Raw genomic sequence first — 26,763 nt, forward strand, 5'->3', positions numbered from 1 at the left:
TGTGTGGCAGTTTACATACTGTGTGTAGTCGGGGAGAGTGGCAGACAGAGAGGCATGGTTGAGGTCCCCAGAGATAAGAACTAGGGCCTGTGGGTGTCTTGTCTGCAGCGTAGACAATATGCTGCTTATGCACTCGCAGGCAGCAGCAGCATCAGCCAACGGGGGGATGTACACAGTCAGCACAATAACATGTGAGAACTCCCGAGGAATGTAATATGGCCAGACACTGACTGCAAGAAGCTCAATGTCCCTGCTGCAGAGCTGCTCTTTAACAGTGATGTGGCCAGGCTTACAAGATCTGTTGTTAAGAAACACATACAGTCCACCGCCTTTCTTCTTACCATTCTCTGCCACTTTCCGGTCTGCACGGACTAGGATAAATCTGTCTAAGGAGACAGCAGAGTCCGGTGTGTCCTGGTTCAGCCTATGACTGCTTTCCCTCCCTGTACTCCCACTGCAGCCTTATTAGCGCCAATAGTTGGTCCATCTTGTTGGAGAGAGAGCGGACTTTGCTCTCTGCCCTCTGCTTCAAAGTATAGTGATCCTGTCATCCATGTAGATATTACTTTGACATGTACCACCTACCTAACCATTGTTGCAGACCATGTACACCCTTTCACGGAAATGGTATTCCCTGATGGCTGTGGCCTCTCTCAGCAGAATAATGCACCGTGCCACAAAGCAAAAATGGTTCAGGAATGGTTTGACGAGCACAACCACAAGTTTGAGGTGTTGACTTGACCTCCAAATTCTCCAGATCTCAATCCAATCCAATCCAAGCATCCATGGGATGTGCTGGACAAACAAGTCCAATCCACGGAGGCTCCACCTCGCAACTTAAAGGACTTAAAGGATCTGCTGCTAACATTTTGGTGGTCAGGAGTCTATTGGAGTCCATGCCTCGGTGGATCTGGGCTGTTTTGGCAGCAAAAGGGGGACCAACATAATATTCGGCAGGTGGTCATAATGTATGCTTGATCGGTGTATATCATGATTGATGTGAAAAGTGCACATCCCAGTTTGATAGATGGTGTCAAATGCTCAAGAGTAGACACTTTAGGGGAGAGGGGTGGGTTGAGGTGTTTGCATTTTTTTTTTTTCATTGTCAGTGCAAGTTTTTTTTATTTTACTACAGGAGACACATCACTTGCACACTGACTTCGCAAAGATGTGATAACATTTAGGCAATTACAGTGCCTATCATAAGTATTCACCCCCTTGGATGTTTTCCCCTTTTATTGCATTCATAAATCAATCATGGTCAAAACAATTTGCCTTTTTTAACACAAAAATTTATTGGAAAAAACTCTTTCATGTCAAAGTGAAAACAGACTTCTACAAAGTAATGTCAATGAAATAAAAATATATAAAGAAATATGATTGTTTGCATAATTATTCACCCCCTTTTTAATTTAATGGTGTAATTCAATAGAGGTCCATCAAATTGTTGCCAGTAGTCTCACAATTAGTGAAATGAAGATCACCTGTGTGATCTGAGTGGTGTGGGTGTGTTTCAAGTGATTGAGGTATAAAACACCTGTGTCTGAAGGGTCCGGAGACTGGTTGATCAGTATTCCTGGCTACCACTACACCATGAAGACAGAAGAACTCTCCAAGCAACTCAGGGAAAGGGTTATTGAGAAGTAAAATTCAGGGGATGGATACAAAAAAATTTCCAAGGCATTGAACATCCCCCGGAGTTCAGTGAAATCAATCATCAAGAAATGGAAGGAATATGGCACTTGTGTGAATCTGCCTAGATCAGGCCGCCCTCATAAACTGAGTGACTGTGCAAGTAGGAGACTCGTGAGATAAGCCACCAAGACCCCTACGACTACTCTGAAGGAGTTACAAGCTTCAGTTGCTGAGATGGGAGAGACTGTGCATACAGCAACTGCTGCCCGGGTTCTTCACCAGTCAAAGCTATATGGGAGAGTGGCAATGAGAAAGCCACTGTTGAAGAGAAGTCATAATAGATCTCGACTAGAGTTTGCCAAAAAGCATGTGGAAGACTCCATGGTCAAGTGGAAGAAGATTCTTTGGTCTGATGAGACCAAAATTGAGCTTTTTGGCCATCAGACAAGACGTTATGTTTGGCGGAAACCAAACACTGCACATCACCAAAAATACACCATCCCCACTGTGACGCATGGTGGTGGCAGCATCATGCTGTGGGGATGTTTCTCAGCAGCCGGACCTGGAAGGCTTGTAAAGATAGAGGGCAGAATGAATGCTGCAAAATACACCGAAATCCTGGGGGACAATCTTCTTCAGTCTGCAAGAGAAGATGCCTGTGAATATTCTCATTCATCCAGGTCATTGTAAGCTTCAGGGCGTCTAGAGCTCTAGTCTAGTCGGACTAGAGCTGTCCTGTCTAGTCAGACTAGAGCTGTCCTATCTAGTCCGGTGCGCATGAACTGATGAAGCCTGCTCGGATGAGAGGCGAAACGTCTTCCAAGACAAAATGACAAAGTCCAGTTGCGATCGATTGAATGCCCTGAAGCTCTGTAAGAGAACTATGGCTTGGGAGAAGATTTATTTTCCAGCAAGACAATGATCCAAAGCATACTGCAAAGCTACACAGGAATGGTTAAAAAAGAACCAGGTAAATGTTCTGGAGTGGCCGAGTCAAAGCCCAGACCTCAATCCTATAGAGAATTTGTGGCTGGACTTGAAAAGGGCTGTTCATGCCCGATACCCGCGCAACCTGACAGAGCTTGAGCAGTTTTGCAAAGAAGAATGGAGCAAAATTGCAGTGGGCAGATGTACAAGACTGATGGAGACTTATCCACACAGACTCACTGCTGTGATTGCAGCCAAAGGTGCATCTACGAAATACTGACTTGAAGGGGGTGAATAATTATGCAAACAATTATTTTAATTTATATAATTTTCTTTCATTAACATTACTTTGTAGAAATCTGTTTCCACTTTGACATTAAAGAGTTTTTTCCAATAGATTTTTGTGTTAAAAAAGCCAAATTTTATTTACCATGATTGATTTATGAAAGCAGTAAAAGTGTAAAACATCCAAGGGGGTGAATGCTTATGATAGGCACTGTATATACATTTATTAAGTAATGAACGGGGTATTGGAGTTTGTTACCTTTCATGTGAATGAGTTAAACGGACAGGTTAAAGGAAGGAGGGGGTGGGTATTATCATCATCAGTTATCAATACTCACCCATATGCATCTAACTATGACGATGACCCATTTACTCAGGGTATCTTTCTCAAGGTGTCGGGGACAACAGAATATATGACTGGGAGGCGATATTCATTTTTACTTGGATCCTATTCTGTTGAAGTGAACCAAAATGGTATCCAAAACAAAAGTGGCCCAAACTACGTTGGCTTTTGTCAAAGGTTTAAACTTGACAAATTCAATTCAATTCAATTCAATTTTATTTGTATAGCGCCAAATCACAACAGAAGTTGTCTCAGGACACTTTCCATATAGAGCTGGTACAGACCAAGCTCTTTTATCTACAAAGAAACCAACAATTCCCCCATGAGCAAGCACTTGGCGACAGTGGCGAGGAAAAACTTCCTTTTAACAGGCAGAAACCTCGAGCAGAACCAGACTCTGGGTGGGCGGCCATCTGCCTCGACCGGTTGGGTGAGAGAGGAAGAGCAAGAGAGAGAGAGTGAGACAGACAGACAGACAGACAGACAGACAGACAGAAAGAAAAGCAGTCAGAGAGAGAGAGAGAGAGAGAGACAGAGACAGAGAGACAGACATGCAGTCACAGTAACAGTGACAGTGGATGTAATAACAGCAGTAGCAGTTGCAGTGGATGTCAGGCAGGGCCAAGGCAGGAGACGCAGCTGAAATCCACAATCCAGATTCAGCCACTGTCCATGGGAACCTGCAAGACGACAAAGCACAGAGACTCCGGGGAAGGAGCTAAGTTAGTAAGACGCCGTGGTAGGACATGAGAGCGTGCGGATGGAGAGGGACAGAAGGACGGAGGAGCTCGGTGTATCTTTGGATGTCCCCCAACAGTCTAATCCTATAGCAGCATAACTAGGGGCTGGTCCAGGACCAGCCTGAGCCAGCCCTAACTATAAGCTTTATCAAAAAGGAAAGTTTTAAGCCTACTCTTAAATGTAGAGACAGTGTCTGCCTCCCGGACAAAGACTGGAAGATGGTTCCACAGGAGAGGAGCTTGATAGCTAAATGCTCTGACTCCTGTTCTGCTTTTTGAGACTTTAGGAACCATAAGTAGACCTGCATTCTGGGAACGCAGTGTTCGAGTAGGGCAATAAGGTACTATGAGCTCTTTAAGATAAGAAGGTGCCTGGCCACTTATGGCTTTGTAAGTAAGGAGGAGAATTTTAAACTCTATTCTAAACTTTACAGGGAGCCAGTGCAAAGTGGCGAGTATTGGAGAAATATGATCTCGCTTCCTGGTTTTTGTCAGAACACGTGCTGCAGCGTTCTGGAGCAACTGGAGAATATTCAGCAGCGAATTTGGGCAGCCTGATAGTAAAGAATTGCAATAATCCAGCCTGGAAGTTACGAATGCATGGACTAGTTTTTCTGCATCATTTTGAGACAAAATATGCCTGATTTTTGCGATATTACGTAGGTGAAAAAAGGCAGTCCTTGAAATTAGTTTTACATGGGAGTGAAAGGACATGTCTTGGTCAAAGATAACTCCCAGATTCTTTACAGTGGTGCTGGAGGCCAGCGCAATGCCATCCATAACTGCTATGTCATCAGAAAGTGACCTTCTAAGATGTTTAGGGCCTACTACTATAACTTCAGTTTTGTCCGAGTTTAGCATCAGAAAATTGCAGGTCATCCAGGTCTTTATGTCATGAAGACATGCTTGTAGTCTAGTTAACTGACTGGTTTCTTCCGGTTTCATTGATAAATATAGCTGGGTATCATCTGCATAGCAATGAAAATTTATTGAGTGCTTCCTGATAATCTTACCTAAAGGAAGCATATATAAGGTGAATAGAATTGGTCCAAGCACAGAACCCTGCGGAACTCCATAGCTGACTTTAGTGAGCACAGAGGAGTCGTCATTAACGCGTACAAACTGAGAGCGATCTGACAAGTAGGATTTAAACCAGCTTGCATGGTGACAAATGCACCCTCAAACCAGAGACTACCCTGTCTATTCCTGTCCCCATAACTCTCATACTAGGATTGACCTTTTTCTGTTGTCAGTGCAACTGATTTAGAGAACTTTAGAATCAGAATTCAGAAATCTGAAAGTGTCTGATCATTCACCTTTGACCCTGTCTTGATGCATAAATATCATTGAAGGAATGCAATCCAATCACAGGTAAACAAAAAGCTCAAATACAATACATTATACACTCCTAAAAACTAAAAGACTTCGGAGGGGTCACGTAAAATCTGCTCTCTTTGGGGATATAAATTCAATCCACTTTTCCCAAATTTGGTAGAATTTCTCCTTCTGGTTTCTTAGAGAATAAGTCAGCTTTTTCATTTTGAATATTTCTAATGTTACTCCATGCCAATCCTCCATAGAGGATGGTGGTGACAGATTTAGCCACTTCCTAGTGATACATTTTTTACTTGCAGCCAATAGGGCCAGCAGCAGCTTTATATCCCTTCTCAGTTTCAAGCATACAACATGACCCAGGTATAGATTCTCAAAGTTTAGGGGTATGCAAATCTTGAACACTATATTTCGTGTATTATGAATATTGCTCCAGTACTGAATTAGTTTTGGGCAACTCCAAAACACGTAAAAATGGTTTGCCTCCTGGGAACCACATTGTCTCCAGCATTGTGAGCTCGTGTTTTTATATTTTCCCTGATGTGGAGTTGTAAAGTACCTAATTACATTTTTCCAGCAGTGTTCTCTCCAGTCTGTAGAGGTCAAGGACCACTTGAAGCTGCAGATCTCCCCCCAAGCCTCCTCTGAGAGCCTCAAGCCTGCCTCTCTTTCCCACCTTTCTTTAATATAGAGTGTGGTATCATTTTTAGCATAGGATAATGCATTGTAAACTTTAGAAATGCTTTTTTAATGGTTGAGCTGGAGGGTAGTTTTAGAATTTCAAAAAAATGTTGATTCGGCTGCTGAGGGGTCAGAAATTCAGCAATTTTTGGTGAAATAATCACGGACTCGTAGGAATCTAAAAAAGTCTATTTGTTGTAAATCATGTTCGGCCTTCAGAGTCTGGAAACTTTTAAATGTGCCTTTGTGTGTAAGAGAGAAGTCATAAGGCCCTTTCCCACCCAGGATTCAAATCTTTTATTGCCTCTATTAGGAGGGAATTGTGTATCAAAGGCACACCATCTAAAAATTTTAAGCATTTTTTGGATTTCACAGGCTTTGATTACCCTCTGCCATATTTTTAGTGCATGGTTAATCCAAGGGTTTTTAATGTTCTCTAACTTAGCTACTAGGCCTCTATCAGTAATTATGGCTTGCAAGGGAAAGTTATGGGACAATCCCAGTTCTAATTCTTTCAATTTGGCTGTATATTCTCCATTACACCAGTGTAATAGGAAGAATTGTGAGGCATAATATTAGTTTCTTAAGCAAGGGAGTGCCATCCCACCTCTCTCTTTAGGAAGTTGTAGGATATTGAAGCGGATTCTTAGTTTTTTACCCTGCCAGATGAAACGTGCAATTCAATTCAATTCAATTCAATTCAGGTGAGGTGAGGTCACCTCACCTCACCTCACCTTTATTAGTCACGCTAGGGGAAATTCCAATTTACAGCAGCATCACTGATAGATAGATAGATAGATAGATAGATAGATAGATAGATAGATAGATAGATAGATAGATAGATAGATAAAAAACGATAAGTATATACAAAAGAGTGTAATAAAAATAAACATATTAAATTAGAAATTGTATTGGCAGACTGTTATGTACAGGATGGATTGCACAGATTATTGCACCAATTATTGCACAGGTAATTTACAGATGATTTACAGATAATTTGCAGATTACTTGGAGCAGTTTTTGTTGTATAGTCTGACAGCTGCAGGAAGGAATGACCTGCGATACCGCTCCTTCACACACTTTGGATATAGCATCCTATCGCTGATGGAGCTCCTCAGTGCAGTGAGTGTGTGTCGGAGGGGGTGGGAGTCATTGACTGTCATGGAGGACAGCCTGCCTGTCATCCTCCTTTCCTCCAACTCCTCCACCAGTTCCAGAGGGCATCCCAGGACAGAGCTGGCCTTCCTAATGAGTTTGTCCAGCCTCTTCCTGTCAGCTGTTGTGATGCTGCTCCCCCAGCAGACTACACCCGAGATAATGGCAGAGGCCACAACAAAGTCATAGAGGGTCTTCAGGAGTGCCCCACGCACCCCAAAAGACCTCAGGCTCCTGAGCAGATAGATACTGCTCTGTCCTTTTTTGTAAAGTGCAGTGGTGTTATGAGTCCAGTCCAGTTTGTTGTTCAGATGAACACCCAGGTACTTATAAGATGTCACCATCTCAATGTCCCTTCCCTGGATGTTCACTGGATGTTCACATTTATCCCATTCTCGGAATTGATTGTTGCTCACTTCCACCGGCAGGGTCCGAAAGATATATAATAGGCGGGGGAGGATGTTCATTTTTACTGCCCAAATTCTTGAGTTTAAACTTAAGAAGGGTGTCAGGTTCCATTTATGCAAATCTGATTTAATTTTCAAGGATAATGGGCCATAGTTTTCTGGTTGGCCAATCTCTGTCCTTAAAGTTTCTTCATATGTGTAGTGATGGATATAATTCTCCCTCTTATTACGGCCTTCAATGTATCCCACAAAATCACAGACAATATGTCCCTCATCAGTGATTTCGCCTTCTTGGGTAGGAGTTTGTTCTGGCCGATGGTCTTGGATGAGTCCAGAGTGGGATTCAATCTAAAATTAAAATCCCCCCCACTCTCTTTTGGAATCTTTGCCCATTCCTCTCTTGCAAAAGTTACCAGTTCATTGGGGTTTGATGGCTTCCATGCTGTATCTGCTCTCTTTAAATCCTATCAAATATTTTCTATGGTATTTAAAGAAAATTTAAGACTGAGAAGGACTGATTCCTTAACCAAGCTTTGGATGACTTGGAAGTGTGCTTGAGATCATTGCAGGAGAGTCCAGGTATTACCAAGGTTCAAGTTCACCAAAGATTGCACAACATTCCTCAAAATGACTTGATATTTCTGTGAATCCATGTTGCCAGTCACACGGTCAAGATTGCCAGTTCCTGCAGCAAGAAAATTTTGTGCTCACTCTCATGGCCATGCATTTTTGTTCCTGAGTCATGAACTTCTGCACAATGCTCTCAATGGTGTCTAGCAGTGTTCAAGGTCTTGGAAATCTTATACCCATTGCCCTTTTGGCATAAAGAAATTATCCCTCTCTTCTTTTGTGACAGCTCCTTAGTCTTCACCATATTTGCAAAGCCCATTCAACACAACCCTGGGTGGTGTTTCTATAAACACACCCAGGGTTGTGTTTATGAAGCAAATTAAGCATAATTTTTGCGTTCCCAGTTTTCAATGATGATGTAACCTTAAATTTAGATCATACAGACTCGCAGTAGGTTTTAAAGTCAGCAATATCTTATAGGGGTTGAATAACTATGACATGACAGTATTAGTAAGCCGGCAACCTGACATCCACCGCCAACTTTTATCCCTATTAGTCCTTACTTACTTTAACCCTGTTTAAAAAAAAGGTTGGGGCACAGTGTAAAAGGTCACTACAAATGGAATGTGATGATTTGCAAAACATTGAAACCCCATATTTAATTGAAAATAGCTCAAAGACAGCATAACAAATGTTGAAACTCAGAAATGTAATTGTTTTTTGAAAATTATATCCTCATTTAGAATTTGATGCCAGCAACACATTTCAGAAAAGTTCACAGTGGCAACTAAAGACTGGAAAAGTTTTTAAATGCCAAAAGAAAAGGCCTGGTGGAACCATCTCACAGTTATTTATTTTAGGTTAACTGGCAACAGGTAAGTAACATGGTTGGGTATAACAAGAGCATCCCAGAGAGGCTGAGTAAAGATGGGGAGGGGATCAGTACTCTATGACAGACTTTGCTGGCAAATAATATCAAAGAATTTGGGGATTTTGTTGTTTACAGTACATAAAACCAATTTGTAATGGAATCTAGTAAAACCCGTCAGATGTTGCGCTGGCACTTTTCCAGGAAAATGTGAAAATAGGTCGAACGTCAAAATATTGGTGAAATTGGGTTTTCATTAAAGTATTATTTTACAACATCTTGTCTATCATTCCTGGCAATATCTCATTACATTTCGCTTGTTTAATACGTTAAAAACGTTATTTAAATTAGGCACTCATGTCATCTCCTATGAATGAAAAACGATCAGCGCATGAAATCTGCCCTTAACTTGTTAGTCTACATAGCCTACGAAGACGGTTTATCGATCATAGATAGATAGATAGATAGATAGATAGATAGATAGATAGATAGATAGATAGATAGATAGATAGATAGATAGATAGATAGAAATTGTGACGTTGTCGCAGGTTGTTAGTGACACTGTCAATAACAATTCACGACAGCGTCACAATTTGTGGGACGTGTGAAAAGTAATGGTGACTGTCCCGCACAAAGCGGGACATCTGGTCACCCTAATCATAGTAAACCACATAACATGAAGACGAAGTCATATTAATGAGCATTTTCGGGCACGGAGAGAGTTGTTGAAGCTTCAGAGACGGAGAGAGTTGGAGGTAGCTGGTCGTGTTCTGATTTAGAATCTTTGTTTTTAAACCTGTTTTTCTCAAAATTCTGCTCCAAAAAAATCATATTGATCAGCTGACTTTGAGTGATCGTAACACTTGATACTGTTCTATCGTAACTGTCGTAACTGTCGTTGCTGTGCGTCCCTCTCCGTTTCTCTCTCCATCTGTATAAAATGATAATAGAAATATGACTAATAATAACAACAGTAGCAGTGGGCATCAAGCAGGACCATAGCACAAGGTGCAGCCATAATCACGATTCAGGCACACCCATGAGATGTGGAAATCTGCCAGAGGATGGTCTTATTATTGTTACCTTATAGATTCAAGAATACATCCATTCCAGACACGGAAGACGCTCTGATTTGAATTTACACAACATACTTATTTTACCAACTAGGGCTGGGCGATATGGCTGAAAACTCTATTGCATTATATTGGTCGATATCGATAATTATTGATATTTTTTATGACCTATTTAAAATAAGGACCAGGAGAAAAATGCATTCAATTTAAAATTTTTTATTTTAAATTTAACCCTCCTTTGATTATAATCCCCTCAGCTATCAAGGCAGAAAGGAAAGGAAATGTCAACACAACCATGGAAAACACTCAAATAATAAATGTAAAAAAGTTACATGCATTACTTGCATAAGTTACAGACCACATTGGTCTGACTACGGTCCGACTTATAAAATCCAAAAAACTCCTTACTGGCGAGCTGACTTTCCCTGTTCTATCGACAATTTCTTTGCTCGCTGCAGCACTCACTTTCTATTTCCCATCTCACTCCTCGCGGAACATCAAAAACAAGACAATGAGATGGCGCAACCGAACTTAATACCCTCACATGATTGGTGTGTTAGTGTGTCTCTCTCACTGATTAGCGATTACTCCCTACGTTGCTCGGTTACCTGAGAGCAAGTGCCTTTGTTCATGCAACTAACCTCGCTTAGCAACTTCAGGTTTCTTCCGACGAAGAAAAAAAAATTATCGAATGCTTTATCGAACGCATTTTTTATTGATGTTGATGACGTGACTATCGCCCAGCCCTATTACCAACCAAAGCTGGCCGGCAGGCCATCAGTCCTGTTCTCTGTGTAAGTTGTCTGTCGTTAACGCTACCCTACCACAGCTGCATCTTCTAAAGAATGCGGCGTGAGTGGGAAATAATGCTGTGACGTCACCCACGACTGCACAGTGCGACCTCATGCAGCCCCTGAAGTGAGACACAGGAAACAGAAATGCTTCAAAACAATAACAACGCGACTAAACAAGAGGAAATAATGTTAATAACAGTTCATCTCGTCTTGTTTTAGTCAATGAAAATGAAATTAAGAGACATTTTAGCAGAGTTTTTATTTTGTAAACCACATTTAGTCTCCTTTTTATTCATCAACAATATTGCGTTATCTATTTATTTAAACTTATTGTCACACGCCAAGCATTTCCGTTGCATTGCGTCGCGTCTCATTTTCATCATGTGATAAAGGTTCATTGACGACGATATTTAGTCAGAATTTTCGTTGACAAAAGCAACACTAGTGCCGCCTGCACATCATAAGTAATAACCATTCACACACACACCAATGGCACAGTATCAGGAGCAATTTGGTGCTGAGTATTTTTCCCAGGCATACTTTGACTACCTCCTGAGCCACAGTCACATGGTCTTTGAAATTTGTTTTAGGTGGGAGTTACAGGACATATCCTGATCAAAGATAACTCTTTTACTCTTTCCACTTACGATGGTGCCTGAGGCCAGGGCAATGTCATCCAGAGTAGCTGTATCATTAGAGAGTGAGCTTCTAAGGTTTTTAGGGCCAAACACTGTAACTACAGTTTTGTCCAAATTTAGGACAAAAACTTTCTTTTGGTTTCATCTGGCTACATCCATAAATATAACTGGGTGTCATCTGCATAGCAATGGAAATTTTGGAGTTGACAACTTTTGTTTGTAATAACTTGAGTTTTATAATTAAACTCATGACGTCATTGATACTGAAGGCTATAGGAATAAATAGCTCAACAGTTACAGATGTAGTGGCCTCGAAATTCCCCTAATCTCGTGCTGGGGCCCTGGTGGGTCCGTGACCGGTCCCCGCTCTGCAGTAGACGGGTTCGTGACTGTAATGAGATCCCCGCGATGACGTCATCGGCGCGGGGCCAACTCGTAACGCCCCTAAGCTCCATTTGCGGAAACTACCTGCACTCCCTCGATCAGTCCACCAGGAGGAGCAGTCATTATAATTGGTTACCGTGTCAGCTTTGCTGAGTCGTTCATTAGATCTGCACCTAGCCTCCACTGCTGTAAGAAAAACTGATTGTCTAGTAGAGTACCCTGTGCAGTTTTTTAAATATAATTATGTTTAATCATCCACATTATTGTAGTGCTCGTTCACAAACTTCTTGGATCTGCTCATCTGCCCATCCTGCCTTTTCCTCCACATCTCTCCCCACCTCTGGAGAGGCTCGCGTGCCGAGTGATTTGTGCCCAGAAAATTAATCATGAATAACAGAAGTTGTGTGTCGCGTTTTTCTAGCATTTTGAACTGCTAAACAGTTAAATGTTTAATACTCTGCCTGATTCGCGGAGCCACTCTGCTTTTCAGTTGGTGGGTTTCTTGTTTGTAGCGCATTTTAGATTTGCGGGTCGCTATTTGATGCAGCCACCAGCAATACGCAGAGTCCTGTTTGTGTGTGTACTGTATATTACTGGACAGAAATCATTTACAGTGCGCTGAAGAGGGAGGGACGGGAGGATGAAATGCCAATTTCAGCCTGTGATCTGTTAATGTCTGACTGAACAGCCTCATGGAAGTGATATTTTACAGTTCTACATATTTTAATCTTACGAAATTCGTTAAAACAAGTCACTTGGTGCTTTCAAAGTCATGTCATTGAGCTGAAAGGTTCCAGATTTCGTTCGCCTTCACAGGCAGCTGCAGAGCGCAGCAGACGGCTCGCACTGCGCACTGCAATGTTCAGCATCATAGGCTTAATGTACTGTAGTTAATTATCACTGATCTTTTTCATCACTCTGTCCGTGTGACCGTCTGTGTCCTCCTCTCTGTGTCTCTGTCTCTTTTTTCAGACTGTTCATGCAATGAATATTAACAGTAACTATTAAAAAAAGTTATAGTCGCGGGAAAACATAGTACTCAGAAGCACACCAAGAATGCATTTTTTTACGTCAGGCGTTGTGCACGCATGTTTGCTATTAATATTGTGCCGCTGCACCTCAAATAAATGTTTTTTTGGGAAACGGAAATGTTCAACATGACTTCATCATGTTAGACCAGGCAGACAGGTTCTTACTACAACATCAACTCTCCCTCCGCAGCCAGCGAGCCTCACCCCCCGCACGGACACCTACATTCAATCATGAATAATCCTAATGGGCCAATCAGACCAATGAAAAAAAACAATGTTGTGGGGCATAAAGGGCCAATGGGCCGATGTAGATGGGCCAGTCTGATTGTTTTTATTGACCAATCAGTTAACACACACACATGAAAACAGCCAATAAACAGTGAAATCAGTATCATGAGTATTTCTCAGATGATGATTTCTGTATCTATCTAATCCGTGGCATGCAATATTTCACCCCGATTTTGGATAAAGTATAAATCCAATTGTTTCATTGTTTCATATTTTGAAGTATTTCCACACAAAGCTGGTGGCAGACAGCACGTTATGCACGTAAATAAATAAATATAAAGGCGACTAGTAAATTGACATTAGACATTGAAAAGTTTGTGATCCTTCTCTAGGCTGTGATATTTTGTTGATTTTTCATAATTTCCGGAGTAAAAAATGCATTCTTGATGTGCTTCTGAGTACAAGGAAGATGCACATGATTTAAAAGGCTTCACACTTAGACATCAGAAGGAAACACAGTTTTGCATCACAGAAGTTTACATTTCAGCTGTCGTGGCCAAATCTCTTGTTAACTTATTAAGCTCTTCCGCACAGTGTGACATCTATTTTAATTATTAAAGAGCTGCTCTAATGGCCACTGATAGACAGTCCATCCTATTCTATAAACTGTTGGTGGTTTGTGAACTTCACTGCATTTGTGCATTTGAAGCGATTAACTCCCGGCACATTTCAGAGCTGAGTAAACCTGTAGTTTCACTGACACATCGCGCATCATCACCACGGGCGTCATGATGTTCTCCTATCTGTCACTCTGTCAGGCATGTGTAGTGTCGAGCCGGCCGCGTTGTTGGCTGAAAAGTCATTATTTGCATTACAGTGTATTCTTTGTTCTAACTCAATGGATGGTCGCCAACCAAATAGGCTCCCAGTCCCCACTGTCCCACAGACTAGCTATGGCCAGTAAAATAGGTGGAGGGCTGAGGGGAGCGCGTACCTCCAGTAATTAAGAATCAATTTGTGCCACAGATATTAATATTGTGTCGCTGGCTACTTTATAGACTTCACTAAATGTTTCCATTACACTTAATTACATTTATGGATAAGCCAACTTTCCCACCTCCCTCATGCATCAAAATGTATATTGTCAGTCCGACCAGGAAATCTTGCAGTCGCAAAAATTAGCGCATATTCAACCAATACTAATATGACTGTCTACTGGCCGCTTCCTGGTCTATTTTTGCCGAGAGCAGCGCGCCTGTTGCGGAAAACATTGGCGAGCCCTGGAATCTCCAGATGACGCGCTCTGCTCCTGCAGCTCTGTCTCTGTTCCAGCGCATGTAAAGTAACATTAGGTCATCATTTTTGTTGATAATTATCAAAAGCAAACTCTATGTAAACAGATGGAGCCTGTTTATTCTTGGAGTCACAGGCTGTTTTGTAAAGCTACATCACTTTTATGACTCAGGAATGATTTTGTAACTTTTTTTTTTTCGAAGTTATGTTTTGGGCTTTTTGGCCTTTAGTGTATAGGACAGCTGAGGAGCAGCCATAAAAGTGGTTCAGGAGAGGGAAGATGACGTGCAGCAAAGGGCTGAAAGAGGGAATCGAACCCGTAGCCGCTGCAGAGAACTTCATACATGGGGCGGACGCTCTACCAACTGCCAAATCTCTGCCACATGATTTCGTAACTTTGAGCTGATGCTTGTCATTCTCAAGTTAAAACTTTTTTTTTTTTTTAAGATTCAGGAACTGAATCTTTTCGACTGGTTCTGTAATGTGAACTATGGTTATTATCATATGGGAAGTGATTATATACAACTTTTTTACATGAGTTTGTTTTTTTTGATCGCAACAATCACAAAATAATTCATACAGTATATTGTAAGAGAAAAACTTAAGAATTTCCTGTTTGCAAATCAAAAATATGCATTAAAACAGGCTGATGGAAACACACATTTATGACTTTTTTAAGACTTTGTGCGAGAAATATTTTTCTAAGTTGATTTAAATAATCAATGTAAAATAGTTGAGTAACTGTGACTGCCTAACTACAAATAAGCCTACTAAAGCAGATGAATGTAGTGGAGTAAAAATCTTTGCCCTTGAGATGTGTTCCTGTGAGGGACGTGCCATCTCTTGGTGACACCCTGCAATTGAATGAAGAGGCGTGTTTATAGTGGATTCTGGGCACACCCCCAAGAGGAGGGGGGGGACTGGTAGCTGGCTGGGAGCTGGATGGCCTCTGGCTGGGAGGGGAATTTCGAGGCTGCTGCATCTGTATGACTCTTTGTCCTGGCTATGGTGCTGGAAAGAAATCCTGGGCTGTTTTCATTTTCCTCCATGAGTAATAGGCTGCCCTGCATTGTTTCTCTTTTTTACCATATTGGTGAAATCCCATCTCCAGTTTTTTTGATGTTTGCTCTCTTTAAAGGGGGCAGCAGTTGAGTGTGATACACAGTGCCTGCAGAACTATCAACAGGATGAACTTGGGAGCAACTAAAGTTAGCATAGGAGTCCTCTGTCATATTGAGACATGGTATTGAAGTAAATGCCAATGGAATTACTTCCTTAAATGTAGCTGCAGCACTATCAGACATCTAGTTTAGAAGGTTTTCCTCATGGCATGTTGTTTGGTAATAAGAACACAGAAGTAATTAAGTGGTCTGATAAAAAAGGATTCTATGAAAAGACTATAAAATGTTCAATTTTAATGCCATTTGCCAGACAGTGGTAAGGGTGTTGTTAGAACAGTGAGTGTATTTATGTTCACTCAGAGAGAAGATAGAAGAGAAGATTTCGTGGAGATGGTAATTCTTGAAACATTGACAAGTTGTAAATCAGACATTCCTGTAGCAAACTGTTTCGTGTGTCTGTGTGTGTGTGTTCTTCACTACCACATCAGAATAATGCCTTGCATTGTTTCTTTGTTCTATTGGTTGTAATATTAGTTATCATATACGTTAGTATTAGTATTGAAGAATGTTGCCATTAATCAACAAAATGTGTGTGATTTATGTGTATCGGTGTCAACATACGTGTTGTGGACAATGTTGAAATGTGATTGAAAATTAATCATTTAGACTATGTGATTGACCATAAAGAGAAGGAGATAAGTCCACTGCACGCAATAATTAGTTAATGTTTTCTCTCTATAGGATGAAATAACAGCGTTCCCCTGTAAATCAATCTAAGTGCGCGACGCTCTGTTCATCACAGACATGCCCCGGAGCGCCGGATGGTATACTTCCCACAGCGTGCAGCAAGCGCTCACTTCTACTTCAACTTCTTCTTTGTCTCTTCTTTTGTTCTTTACTCACTTCACTTCTTCCTCACTCAAGTTTTTCTTAAGTTTTTGTAACTCCTATGTCAACTTTTACTTGCCATGTACTTTTTCGAAGTTAAAGTTGAATTCTTCTTATCTTTAACCATTAAGGCAATCTATATATAATATTTTTGTAGATATTTTCGACTGGCCATCAAAAGTATTCTCAACTTTATTATTAACCGAGAAGTTTTAACATACAGCCGCCAACCTCTTTGAATCGAAGTCCTGCAGCCAGCCTCAACCCATCTGTCTGGGTCAAATAGCCACCGAAAGAGCTGCTCCTCGTCTGTTGAAGAGGCCAAAGGCCTTCCAGCCCCCGAAGCATCCCTGCTCAACACTGGCTCTGCACCGCAGTTCAACTGGTTCACCCCATTGGACTGTAGGGCAGTCCTGGGCCCCCCCTCCTTCGTGGCAGTCCACCATTGGAGCGCCGCTGGCACAGAAGTAGGCATTTTCCATACTCCGTTTGAAATAAGAGCTGGTGTTGTAGGCTATAACAATCTCAATTTTCATTAAACTCGCTTAGTCATTCATTCAAGAAATTAACACTACGTTGGTGTCCTCATTTTTCCTCAAACTACTTCTCACTATCGCCAAGCTCATTCCTTTAATATTTTGCTATAGCTTCTTCATCCAGTTGTTTGCATTACATCGTATGATCCATATTATTTCTTATTATTGTGTCAAATAAATAATACTTTTCATTTATGTCCTTTTCAAACGGTGTCCTTTTGAGTTGGAAATAGACGATCACTGTATCAAGAGCTTATGCTTCAGATGATGAGGCTGATCGCCCATTAATTCATTAATTTTTATTAAATCAGCATTAAAAGAAAAGAATAAATAAAATCTTTCTGAGCTGAGGAAGGTTGGTGCCCCTTTTTATATTAACGAGTGCAAACATTATACCCAAAGGTTTAATAACCTAATTCCCCTACAAGACAAACCTGCTCTGGCTGATATCGACTTAGTTTATGACTACCTGGTTGATGGTGCTACAGGTTCATTGCGTATGACACTTGACTCTGTTGCTCCTCTAAAAAAGAAGATAAAGAACAGAGGAGGTTAGCAAATAAAAACCAACTTCATGAAAAGTAGAAAGGAAATGGTGTTCAACAAATTTGGAAGAATTTTGTTTCGCCCTAAAAGACAGCCTTAAAAAATAAAGAAATTACTCTGTACTGAAAGAGGAAAATAAGAACAATCCCAGGTTTCTCTTCAGCACTGTAGCCAGGCTGCATTCGACACCATGCACTAAGATGGTTTAAATCCTACTTTTCAGATCGCTCACAGTTCAATTCAATTCAATATACCTTTATTTGTCCCGCAAGGGGAAATTCCAATTTACAGCAGCACCAGTGAAAGATAGATTAGGTAAGAAACAGCAAGTATATACAAAAGAGTGTAATAAAAAATAAGCATTATCTTAAATTATAAATTGTATTTGCTGTTCTACACATTAATGATAACTCCCTTATGCTCGCTAAAGCCAGGTACAGAGTTCCGCAGGGTTCTGTGCTTGGACCAATTTTATTCACCCTATATATGCTTCCCTTAGGGAACATTATCAGGAAACACAAAATTTTCATTGATATGCAGATGACACCCACCTATATTCATCAATGAAGCCAGAAGAAACCAATCAGTTAACTAGGCTACCCAGACCTGCAAAGACCTGGATGATCTGCAATTCTCTGTTGCTAAACTCTGACAAAACTGAAGTTATAATACTAAGCCCTAAACAACAAACTTAGAAACTCACTTTCTGATGACATAGCAGTTATGGATGGCATTGCACTGGCCACCAGCATCATGTAAGAATCTGGGAGTTATCTTTGACCTTTAACTCCCATGTAAAACAAATTTAAAGGACTGCCTTTTTTCATGTAAATTGCATTGCAAAAAATCAGGTGCATCCTGTCTCCAAATGATGCAGAAAAACTAGTCCATGCATTCTTAATTTCCAGGTTGGATTATTGCAATTCCTTACTATTAGGCTCACCAAATTCGTTGCTGAATATTCCCCAGTTGCTCCAGAGCACTGCAGGACGTGTTCTGACAAAAACGAGGAAGAGAGATCACATTTCTCTGATATAAGCCACTCTGGCTCCCTGTAAAATTTAGAAAAGAATTTAAAATCCCTCTCCTTATGTACAAAGCCATAAATGGTCAGGCACCATCTTATTTTAAAGACCTACCTTATTACCCCACTAGAACACTGCATTCCCAGAATGCAGGCTGACTTATCCACATATCATATGTTGGTACACAGTCTCACTTCCATGCAAGTAGAATATGTTCTCTCGCTATCATCATACCAAATGAAAGGGCCTGAGTTTCATGCTTGCTTGCCATGAGTAAAACACTTAAACTACTAAAAACAGCAACTAGTGGGTTCGGTTCCCAGTTATTCTCAAAAGCTTTAGAGAAATGTTCAAATATATTTCTCCAATAATGTGTCAGTGACTTGTCTGCCTCTTTACACCTGATGCAAAGATGGGACACAACAGGAAATATCTTTTGCAGTCTGTCCTTGGAGTAGTACAGCTGGCGCACTGTTTTAAACTGTATAAAATTATGCTTCGAGTTCATTGAACATTTATGCACACTTTCAAGGCTGATCTTGTCATCTGTCCCTTCACCCAACACAATTTCCCAGTTCTGCTTATGTGCATTTGTGTTAACATCAATGTCTTTGCATAATTTAATGAAAATAAGACACTGTCCCCTTCCCTTATGGATCAAAATTGCAGATACTGTCAAGTGAGTTAAGGGAACATATTTTCTCAAAATGTGAAATATTTTCCTCACATAAACTTATTTTTGATACCTATGAGATTCCAAACAATAAAAACTGGGTGCTTTAATCCGGATCTAAATGCATGATTTTTGCATATTGGACAGTCAATGTAGGCATTTGGTTCTTCTATATGTAGTTTGATTTGCTTTCAAATTTCAAGTGTATTCTTTAAAACAAACTGTTATTGTAATGTAGCGAAACATCCAAGATGGCGCCGCGGAGGGTCGCCTCAGTGTGTTAGTACATGTTGTTTTGTTTTGTGTTTTAACTCTGTTCTTCACGATAGTTCCCGGACCTCTTTCAGTAGAGAAGACCTCATGAACATCAGGGTAACAACACCAGAGGATTTATTTCCTAATTTTCTGCTCCCAGCATTGGAAATTTTGGACATCCTGGTCAAAGGTGCGCTCACCTTTGCTCACACAGCAAAATGCTGGAGGAGAGGAAAATGGGCCAGTGCGCTCGAGTGTCTTCACCAGCGTGGACTATGCACAGCATTACTGGGAATATTTCTTTCTTAAGCACATTCACTGCCCAACAAACTGAAGGAATTGCAACTGCTGTTGGGTAAAAACAGGGACTTTTCTTCTTCTGTGGTGTTGTGCTCCCTGGAGACGTGGCTGTGTGGATTACTACCAGACTCTGCGCTGCAGCTGGCAGGCTTCCAACTCTACCGCGCGGACAGTGACACAGAACTTTCTGGCAAAACTAAAGGCGAAGAGAAAGCACTGTTCTCCTGACCTGGAATCTTTTATCAATAACTGTAAGCCTTTTTATTCACCCATTCATTCATTCTGGTTGGCGTTTACATCCCACCATCCTGCTCACGAACTCCCTAAATACAGACAGGTTATTAAATGCCTGACCAGAGAGGAGAATATTCTGAGCGTGCCTGACTCCACCTGCAGGTGGATTACAGACTTCCTGTTTGACAGGAAACAGTGCGTGAAGCTGGGGAAACACGTCTCCAACCATCAGCACCGGATCCCCCCAGGGCTGCATTCTTTCTCCCCTGCTCCCCGTATCCGAACAGCTGCATCTCCAGTCACCAGTCCGTCAAACTCCTGAAGTTTGTGGACAACACCACCCTCATCGGACTCATCTCTGATGGTGACAAGTCCGCCTACAGGTGGGAGGTTAACCATCTGGTGAGCTGGTGCAACCAGAACAACCTAGAGCTCAATGCTCTAGGCAGTGGAGATGGTTGTGGACTTCAGGGAGAACTCAGCCTCACCTGCCCCCATCACCCTCTGTGACTCCACTATTGACACTGTGGAGTCTTTCCGCTTCCTGGGAACTATCATTTCCCAGGACCTCAAGTGGGAGCCGAACATCAGCTCCCTCATTAAGAAAGCACAGCAGAGGATGTACTTCTTACGGCAGCTGAAGAAATTCAGTATGCCAAAGACAATGATGGTGCACTTCCACATAGCCATCATTGAGTCAATCCTCACCCCCTTCATGGCCATCTGGTACGCTGCTGCCACCGCCAAGGACAAGGGCAGACTGCAGCGTGTCATCCAGTCTGCAAAGAAGGTGATTGACTGCAATCTCCTGTCTCTTCAGGACCTGTACACCTCCAGGACCCTGAGGAGTGCAGGAATGATTGTGGCTGATCCCTCCCACCACACAAACTCTTCGAGACATTCCCCTCTGGTAGGAGCCTTATCAACAAGGCCCGGAACCCCCCCGACAACCTTCACACTCCACCTCTGCCTCTACATTGACATTGCCATAACTCGTTACATTAACACTCAGCTTGGACTTCCTTTCTTGGATTTGCACATTTGTGAACATTTGATTTTTCGCACTGTATCACCGCCAGCTGCATTGCTCTTTTTATTGTGAAAAAACAGACTGTGTATATATATTTATATTGTTATGTTTTTTACTTTTAATAGTTTATTTTTGGAATATTTGTCATGCAACAACATCACCAAAACAAATTCCTTGCATGTGTAAAATCGTACGTGGCAATAAAGCTTTTTCTGATTCTGATTCTGGTTTGCTTGATGGGGCTGTTTAGAACAACATTCTTATTACAGAGAGCTTGCTCCACTGCTAGCCAGGCAGGGCAGTCATTTGAGTCATTGGCTGGGCCCTTTTCCCACCATGATATAATGTTTAAGTGAGCAACCCAATAATAGGCTTTAAAGTTTGGCAGGCTGAAACCACGTCTACTTTTGACTTTTTTGGTGATTCGTGCAGTTTTATAACCCCATATGAAGTGCATAATGATCGAGTCTCTGTTAAAAAAGAGAGAAAGGGATGAAACACATGATTACTTGGAAAACGACAGATAAATTGTGGAAGAAATGCAGCCATCTCAGCCATGGAGTCAGGGACAGTTTTCCAGAATTCTATATTTTGCTATAGTTGGTCAATTCCACCAGTTAAACCATAGGTCATCTGCTTTTTTGGTGACTGTAATTCTAAGATATGTAAAGCTGCTGTAGACTTTTTAGAAAGGAATGGTTTACAGGAATTCTTCCTCAATATTTTTTGACCTTAATTGAAAATCCCAGAGGGAGATGAAATTGTTGATTAGTGAGAGCAATGCAGGTATCGATGTCATTGGGATTGACAAATACAAGAGGATATCATCAGCATAAAGAGACAGCTGTTGTGGAATGCCATGTAGAACTATAGAAGTTATTTCAAGGTCTTCAAGGTCTAACACTAATTGCCAAAGTTTCCTCCATGATTGCAAACAAAAATGGGGAAAGAAGGCCTCCCAGTCAAGTTTCATGGTACATCTCAAATGGGTGTGAGATGTCTTGGTTGGTATTGCCTGATTCAACACATAAATCACATCTATCCACTTCCTAAACGAGGACCCAAAGCCAAATTCTTCAAGTGTTCATAGCATATACTGCCATTCAACCTGATCAAAGGCACTCTGGGCATCCAGGGAAATAATAGTTGCTTCTGAAATGTGCTATGCATACAAGATATTAAATAGACAGCATAGTTTGGAAAATATGTACTTCCTTTGCATAAATCATTGACTTACACGATCATGATCTAAGTCGTTAGGGTCACGGGAGTCATGGTGTGAATGGGTGTTAAAGCTGCAGTAGGTAAGTATTTTTTGTATTTTTTTGTATTTTTTTGTCATATTTGCTAAAACTGTCCCTATGCCCGGACAGCAGAACATGAAACATGTAATCTGCGGAGAAAAAAACAAAACAAAACAAAAAAATGGCTCCATTGGTCCCACCTACTGCTCCTACTGCGATGTGTAAGAATCCACCATGCCCGACACAAAACAACCAATCAGAGCCAGAGTAGCGTCTGAGGGAGTGTCTGACATCTGTCAATCACTACTAGCCACCCGCAAAGGAGAAACTGCCTGTACCATCACTGCCAACAACAGCATATACAGCTTAGACAACAAATAACCATGAAGCTAATATGGTGGTTGTCAGAGTAACTCTCCGCAGCGCGTAAAGTATGTAAGCGACTGTGATGTAGTGGCTGGGCATTAGCTTGTTTGCGATGCTAAGGCTAATGTTACTGGTTGTCACGGCAGCCATGCAAATGCTGCAGGGAGGAGGGGCTTGGAGGCAGGGCATGAGTGCAGCAGAGAGAGAGGGGGAGTGATGTGGAACTTGTGTTGGTTCACATTTTCAGGCTAAGTCTGCTCTCTTCTTGATTTTACATACTGCAGCTTTAAGCAAAACTGAAGAATCCTCATGGATGAGTAGCCAAACGTCTTCTATAACCTCAAGCAAGTCCAATTGCCTTTGTAAAGCACTTAGAAGTGCCATGACCTAGAGGAATGAGAAACTTCACAGACATATTTGTCTTAGCTGCTTGACAAATTCTCCTAAACAAAATGCTGTTGCTAGGAATCAAGTTTTAACCTCAAATGAACCCTTTTAGTCTTTATGACTAGGTTGGCATCAAAAACACACAGTGATGGTCAGAAATAGGTAATTCTAATACTGAAACATTGTCAATGTTTAGCCCCATTGTGATTACCAAGCCCACAATGTTACCATGCTGATAACTGGCTTCATTTACATATTAGGGAAGATCAAAGCTGTCCAGTAAATTCACAAGCTCTCTTAGGAGTCATTCTTTCTATTTATATGAATATTCAAGTCTCCATTCAGGCTTAATCTGTCATATAATCAGCTCAGAGAATTCCTGCATAAATAGCACTGAATATCATTATACAATGTAATGATGAGCACCAATAATTCTGCTTTGAGCTCAAGAGCAAGATATTCAAATGTTATGAATTCACCTGCAATTTGGATAACAAGCCCCTATCAGTGTCGCCACACAAGTAGTGCTACTTAGCTAGGTCTCAGCTAAAATATTAAATGCAAATTGTTTTCAGTTATCTCTTCTGTTCTTGTAAGGAACACCACGAAAACAGTCAAAAACAATTTCCCCTCAGGGATCAATAAAGTGTTTCTGATTCTTATTGGGTTTGGTTGAACACCGGCAAATTAGAGATTACTGAGACTGAGGTACCTGATGTCCTTGATTGTACGCCTTGCCCACAAAGCACTCAGCATTATGAGTGACTATACCCATCCCACCTGATGCCTCTTCAGCCTCCTGCCCTCTGGGAGGAGAATGAGGTGCCTACGGGCCAGAACCAGCAGACTGAGAGACAGCTTCATTCACCAGGCCATAAGGATGCTGAACTCTCTCACAGATCACTCTCTCATATTTCCATCATACTGTATTTTATATGTTACATTGCCGTAGTTTTCCTAGATCTTTTTGACTTGTATATATTTCTTTTATATCTTTTAGATTTTTTATTTTAGATTTTTCTTTTACATTTTATATTTTATATTTCATGTTTATTTGCTGTTTGCACCAGGGATTTGAGGGAAACTATATTTCAATTCTGTTAATATCCTATAAATATAGCAGCATTGACTTGAACATCATCAGGGACTCCACACCCCCACCATGGTCTGTTCTCCCTGCTGGCCTCTGAAAAGAGGTTCTGCAGCATTCGGTGCAGGACCTCCAGGTTCTGTAACAACTTTTTCCCCCAGACCATCATACTGCTGAACTCAAAATGAGTATTTCTGCACCACTATTACCACCTAAGGTCACTCTTCACAACTGCACTTTAAATTAACCTTAGTATATATTTGTGCTTCTTATTTTAACTCACTGCATATTCCTGCTGCTATTTTCAACTTACTGTATATTCCTGCAGGTTATTCTACTCACTGTTCTATTTTACACACTGTATATATCACAATACTCTGCTGTTTATTTTAACATACTTTTAACATACTGCATACTACCAGCATGTCGCAGGTTGGGGGTGAGCAGTTTACAATCAGTGATTCATGGATGTATCCCATCAGGCTTAAAGCAGTCTTTACAGTTCCAAAAGATCTCATGGGTGACGCATGCAACTGTCATCCATGTATTCGGGGCAAGAAGTCTGCTGCAAATTGGATTCCTTTACACAAGGTTGGAATAGGCATTGATATACACATACACTACTGGTCAAAAGTTTTAGAACACCCCATTTTTTCCAGTTTTTTATTGAAAATTATTCAGTTTAATGTCTCATTGCACTCTGAAATGAAAGCAATGAAAGCATAGTACAAATAAGCAATTGGAGTTAAAAAAAAAAATCATGGAATCAATTTATAGACCAAATTCGAAACTTTTGACTTATCAAAGTAGCCACCTTTGGCAGATATAACAGCTGAACATATTTGTGCCATTCTTTCTACAATAGAAATCAAATATTCTTCTGAAAGTTTTTCCCAATTCTATTACACAAGTTCCCATGAATATGTGGCACTTGTAGGTTGCTTTGCTTTCACTCTTCTGTGCAGTTCATCCCAAACCAGCTCTATGGGGTTTAATGATGAATCCCTGACCAACTAGGCACATACCAGAGGGTTTTGCATGGCTCTGCAGAATGCTGTGGTAGCCATTTGGTTCAGGATGCCTCTCACTCTGTACAAGTCACTGACCCTGGATCCAGCAAAACAGACCCAGACCATCACACTTCCTCCTCCATGTTTGACAGTTGATGTCACACACTGTGGAACCATCCTTTCGCCTACTCGATGGCGTGCAATGATCCTGTGTGATGAACTGAAAATTTCAAATTTTGATTCATCAGTCCATAATACCTTCTTCCAGTCTTCAGTAGTCCTTTCTTGCTGCAACTCGTCCTGTCAAACCTGCGGCTCAAAGTTTTCTCTTCACAGTTGAAACTGAGACTTGCTTACTACGACCACTATTAAGCTGTGCTTGAAGCTGTTTTCCTGTAAGCCGCATATCACACAAGCTGTTAACTCTCAGAAACTTGTCCTCTGATTCAGTTGTGGCTTTGGGTCTGCCAGACCTCCTCCTGTCAGAGTTTCCCACAGTTTCTGCTGACCTAACCTCTTTTTTTTTTCTTTTTTTTTTTACCTCTGGCAGTTCAGCCCTTACATTTGCACCATTTCAAGCTATTCATTGGACTTGAAGGACTTGAATTGCAATAAATAACTGGAAAAATTGGGGTGTTCTACAACTTTTGACTGGCAGTGTATGTTGTGACTAACAGTGGCTCAGTTTCTCCAGTAGCAGACAAAAGTCTTGCTTCAGGATCTCAGAGCCAGTTTTCCTTTGCAGAATGTCAAAAGATCACATGTGAATGATGATCTTTCTGTCACTTGGATGTGTAAAGAGGATAACTTGCAACAGCTCAGTTAGCTCCCTGACAGATTTGTCATTCATAATGAGATTCTCAGTCTTTGACATTCTTACATGAATGGTTATTGAGTCAGAATGGTCTCTGGCTTATCAGGTGTGGGTTTACCAGTATATCAGTATATCATATACCAGTATATCACCAGTTATAATTGGCCCTCAGCTTATGCAGAGTTAGCAGGATTTTTCCTGGTCCTATTTCTTGGGTTGTTCAACAGCCTGAATGCTAAAGGTGTATTTAGATTTTTCTAGCTTCAACAACAAGACACACCTTTCATCGTTCATCGTCATCATCGTTTCTGGTTGTAGAGTAAGCCTTTTTATTTAATTTCTTCGTGGTGGAAGACATGTTGACGGTATCGGTCTTGCACCAATGCTGTACCAGCAAGAAGTGTGATTGGGGAAGGATCGTTTGGGAACCTCAACAGGAGACCCAGTTTGGACTCATCCAGGGTAGCGTCTCAGTCATATCTGTGTGAAAATGCTTCACAGTTGAAGTTATCCCTTGTGTATTCAGCAGTTAATTGCCAGTTCTCACATTGATTCACGTGCAGAGTGAACAAAAACTAAAATAGTCCTGACTCGTTTGGACTGCTCTCTACTAATTAATTTGTTGGAGTCTAAGCTTACTTCATGTGAAGTTCCTCCAGCTCTTATTCTTACAGTATGTGTGTGTGTGACCTTTCCTCTATCTGTAGGATTTCATTAGCCAGTTGATGGCCATTGAGACAGTCATCACCCAAGTTCGCTCACTCAAGTCCAAGTTTGCCATTTGTGAGAGGGAGAAGAGAAAGGACACAGAAGAGCTGGAGAAGTAAGTTACACCTATTTTTATTTGAGCAGCATTTCAG

The 26,763-nt window shown here is 41.2% G+C and overlaps 1 protein-coding gene across 2 annotated transcripts in view; it reads left to right on the forward strand.

The window, feature by feature from the left end:
• rab3gap1 (RAB3 GTPase activating protein subunit 1) overlaps positions 1 to 26,763 on the forward strand; it is a 98,518-nt gene that overhangs the window by 62,613 nt on the left and 9,142 nt on the right. For both annotated transcript variants that reach the window (XM_070991155.1, XM_070991156.1), the window contains exon 22: positions 26,611 to 26,726. In XM_070991155.1, the coding sequence (XP_070847256.1) occupies positions 26,611 to 26,726 (116 nt within the window). The remainder of the gene's footprint in view (positions 1 to 26,610; positions 26,727 to 26,763) is intronic.

Source organism: Chaetodon trifascialis, chromosome 21, assembly GCF_039877785.1.
Source record: "Chaetodon trifascialis isolate fChaTrf1 chromosome 21, fChaTrf1.hap1, whole genome shotgun sequence".
Taxonomy (NCBI): Eukaryota; Metazoa; Chordata; class Actinopteri; order Chaetodontiformes; family Chaetodontidae; genus Chaetodon; species Chaetodon trifascialis.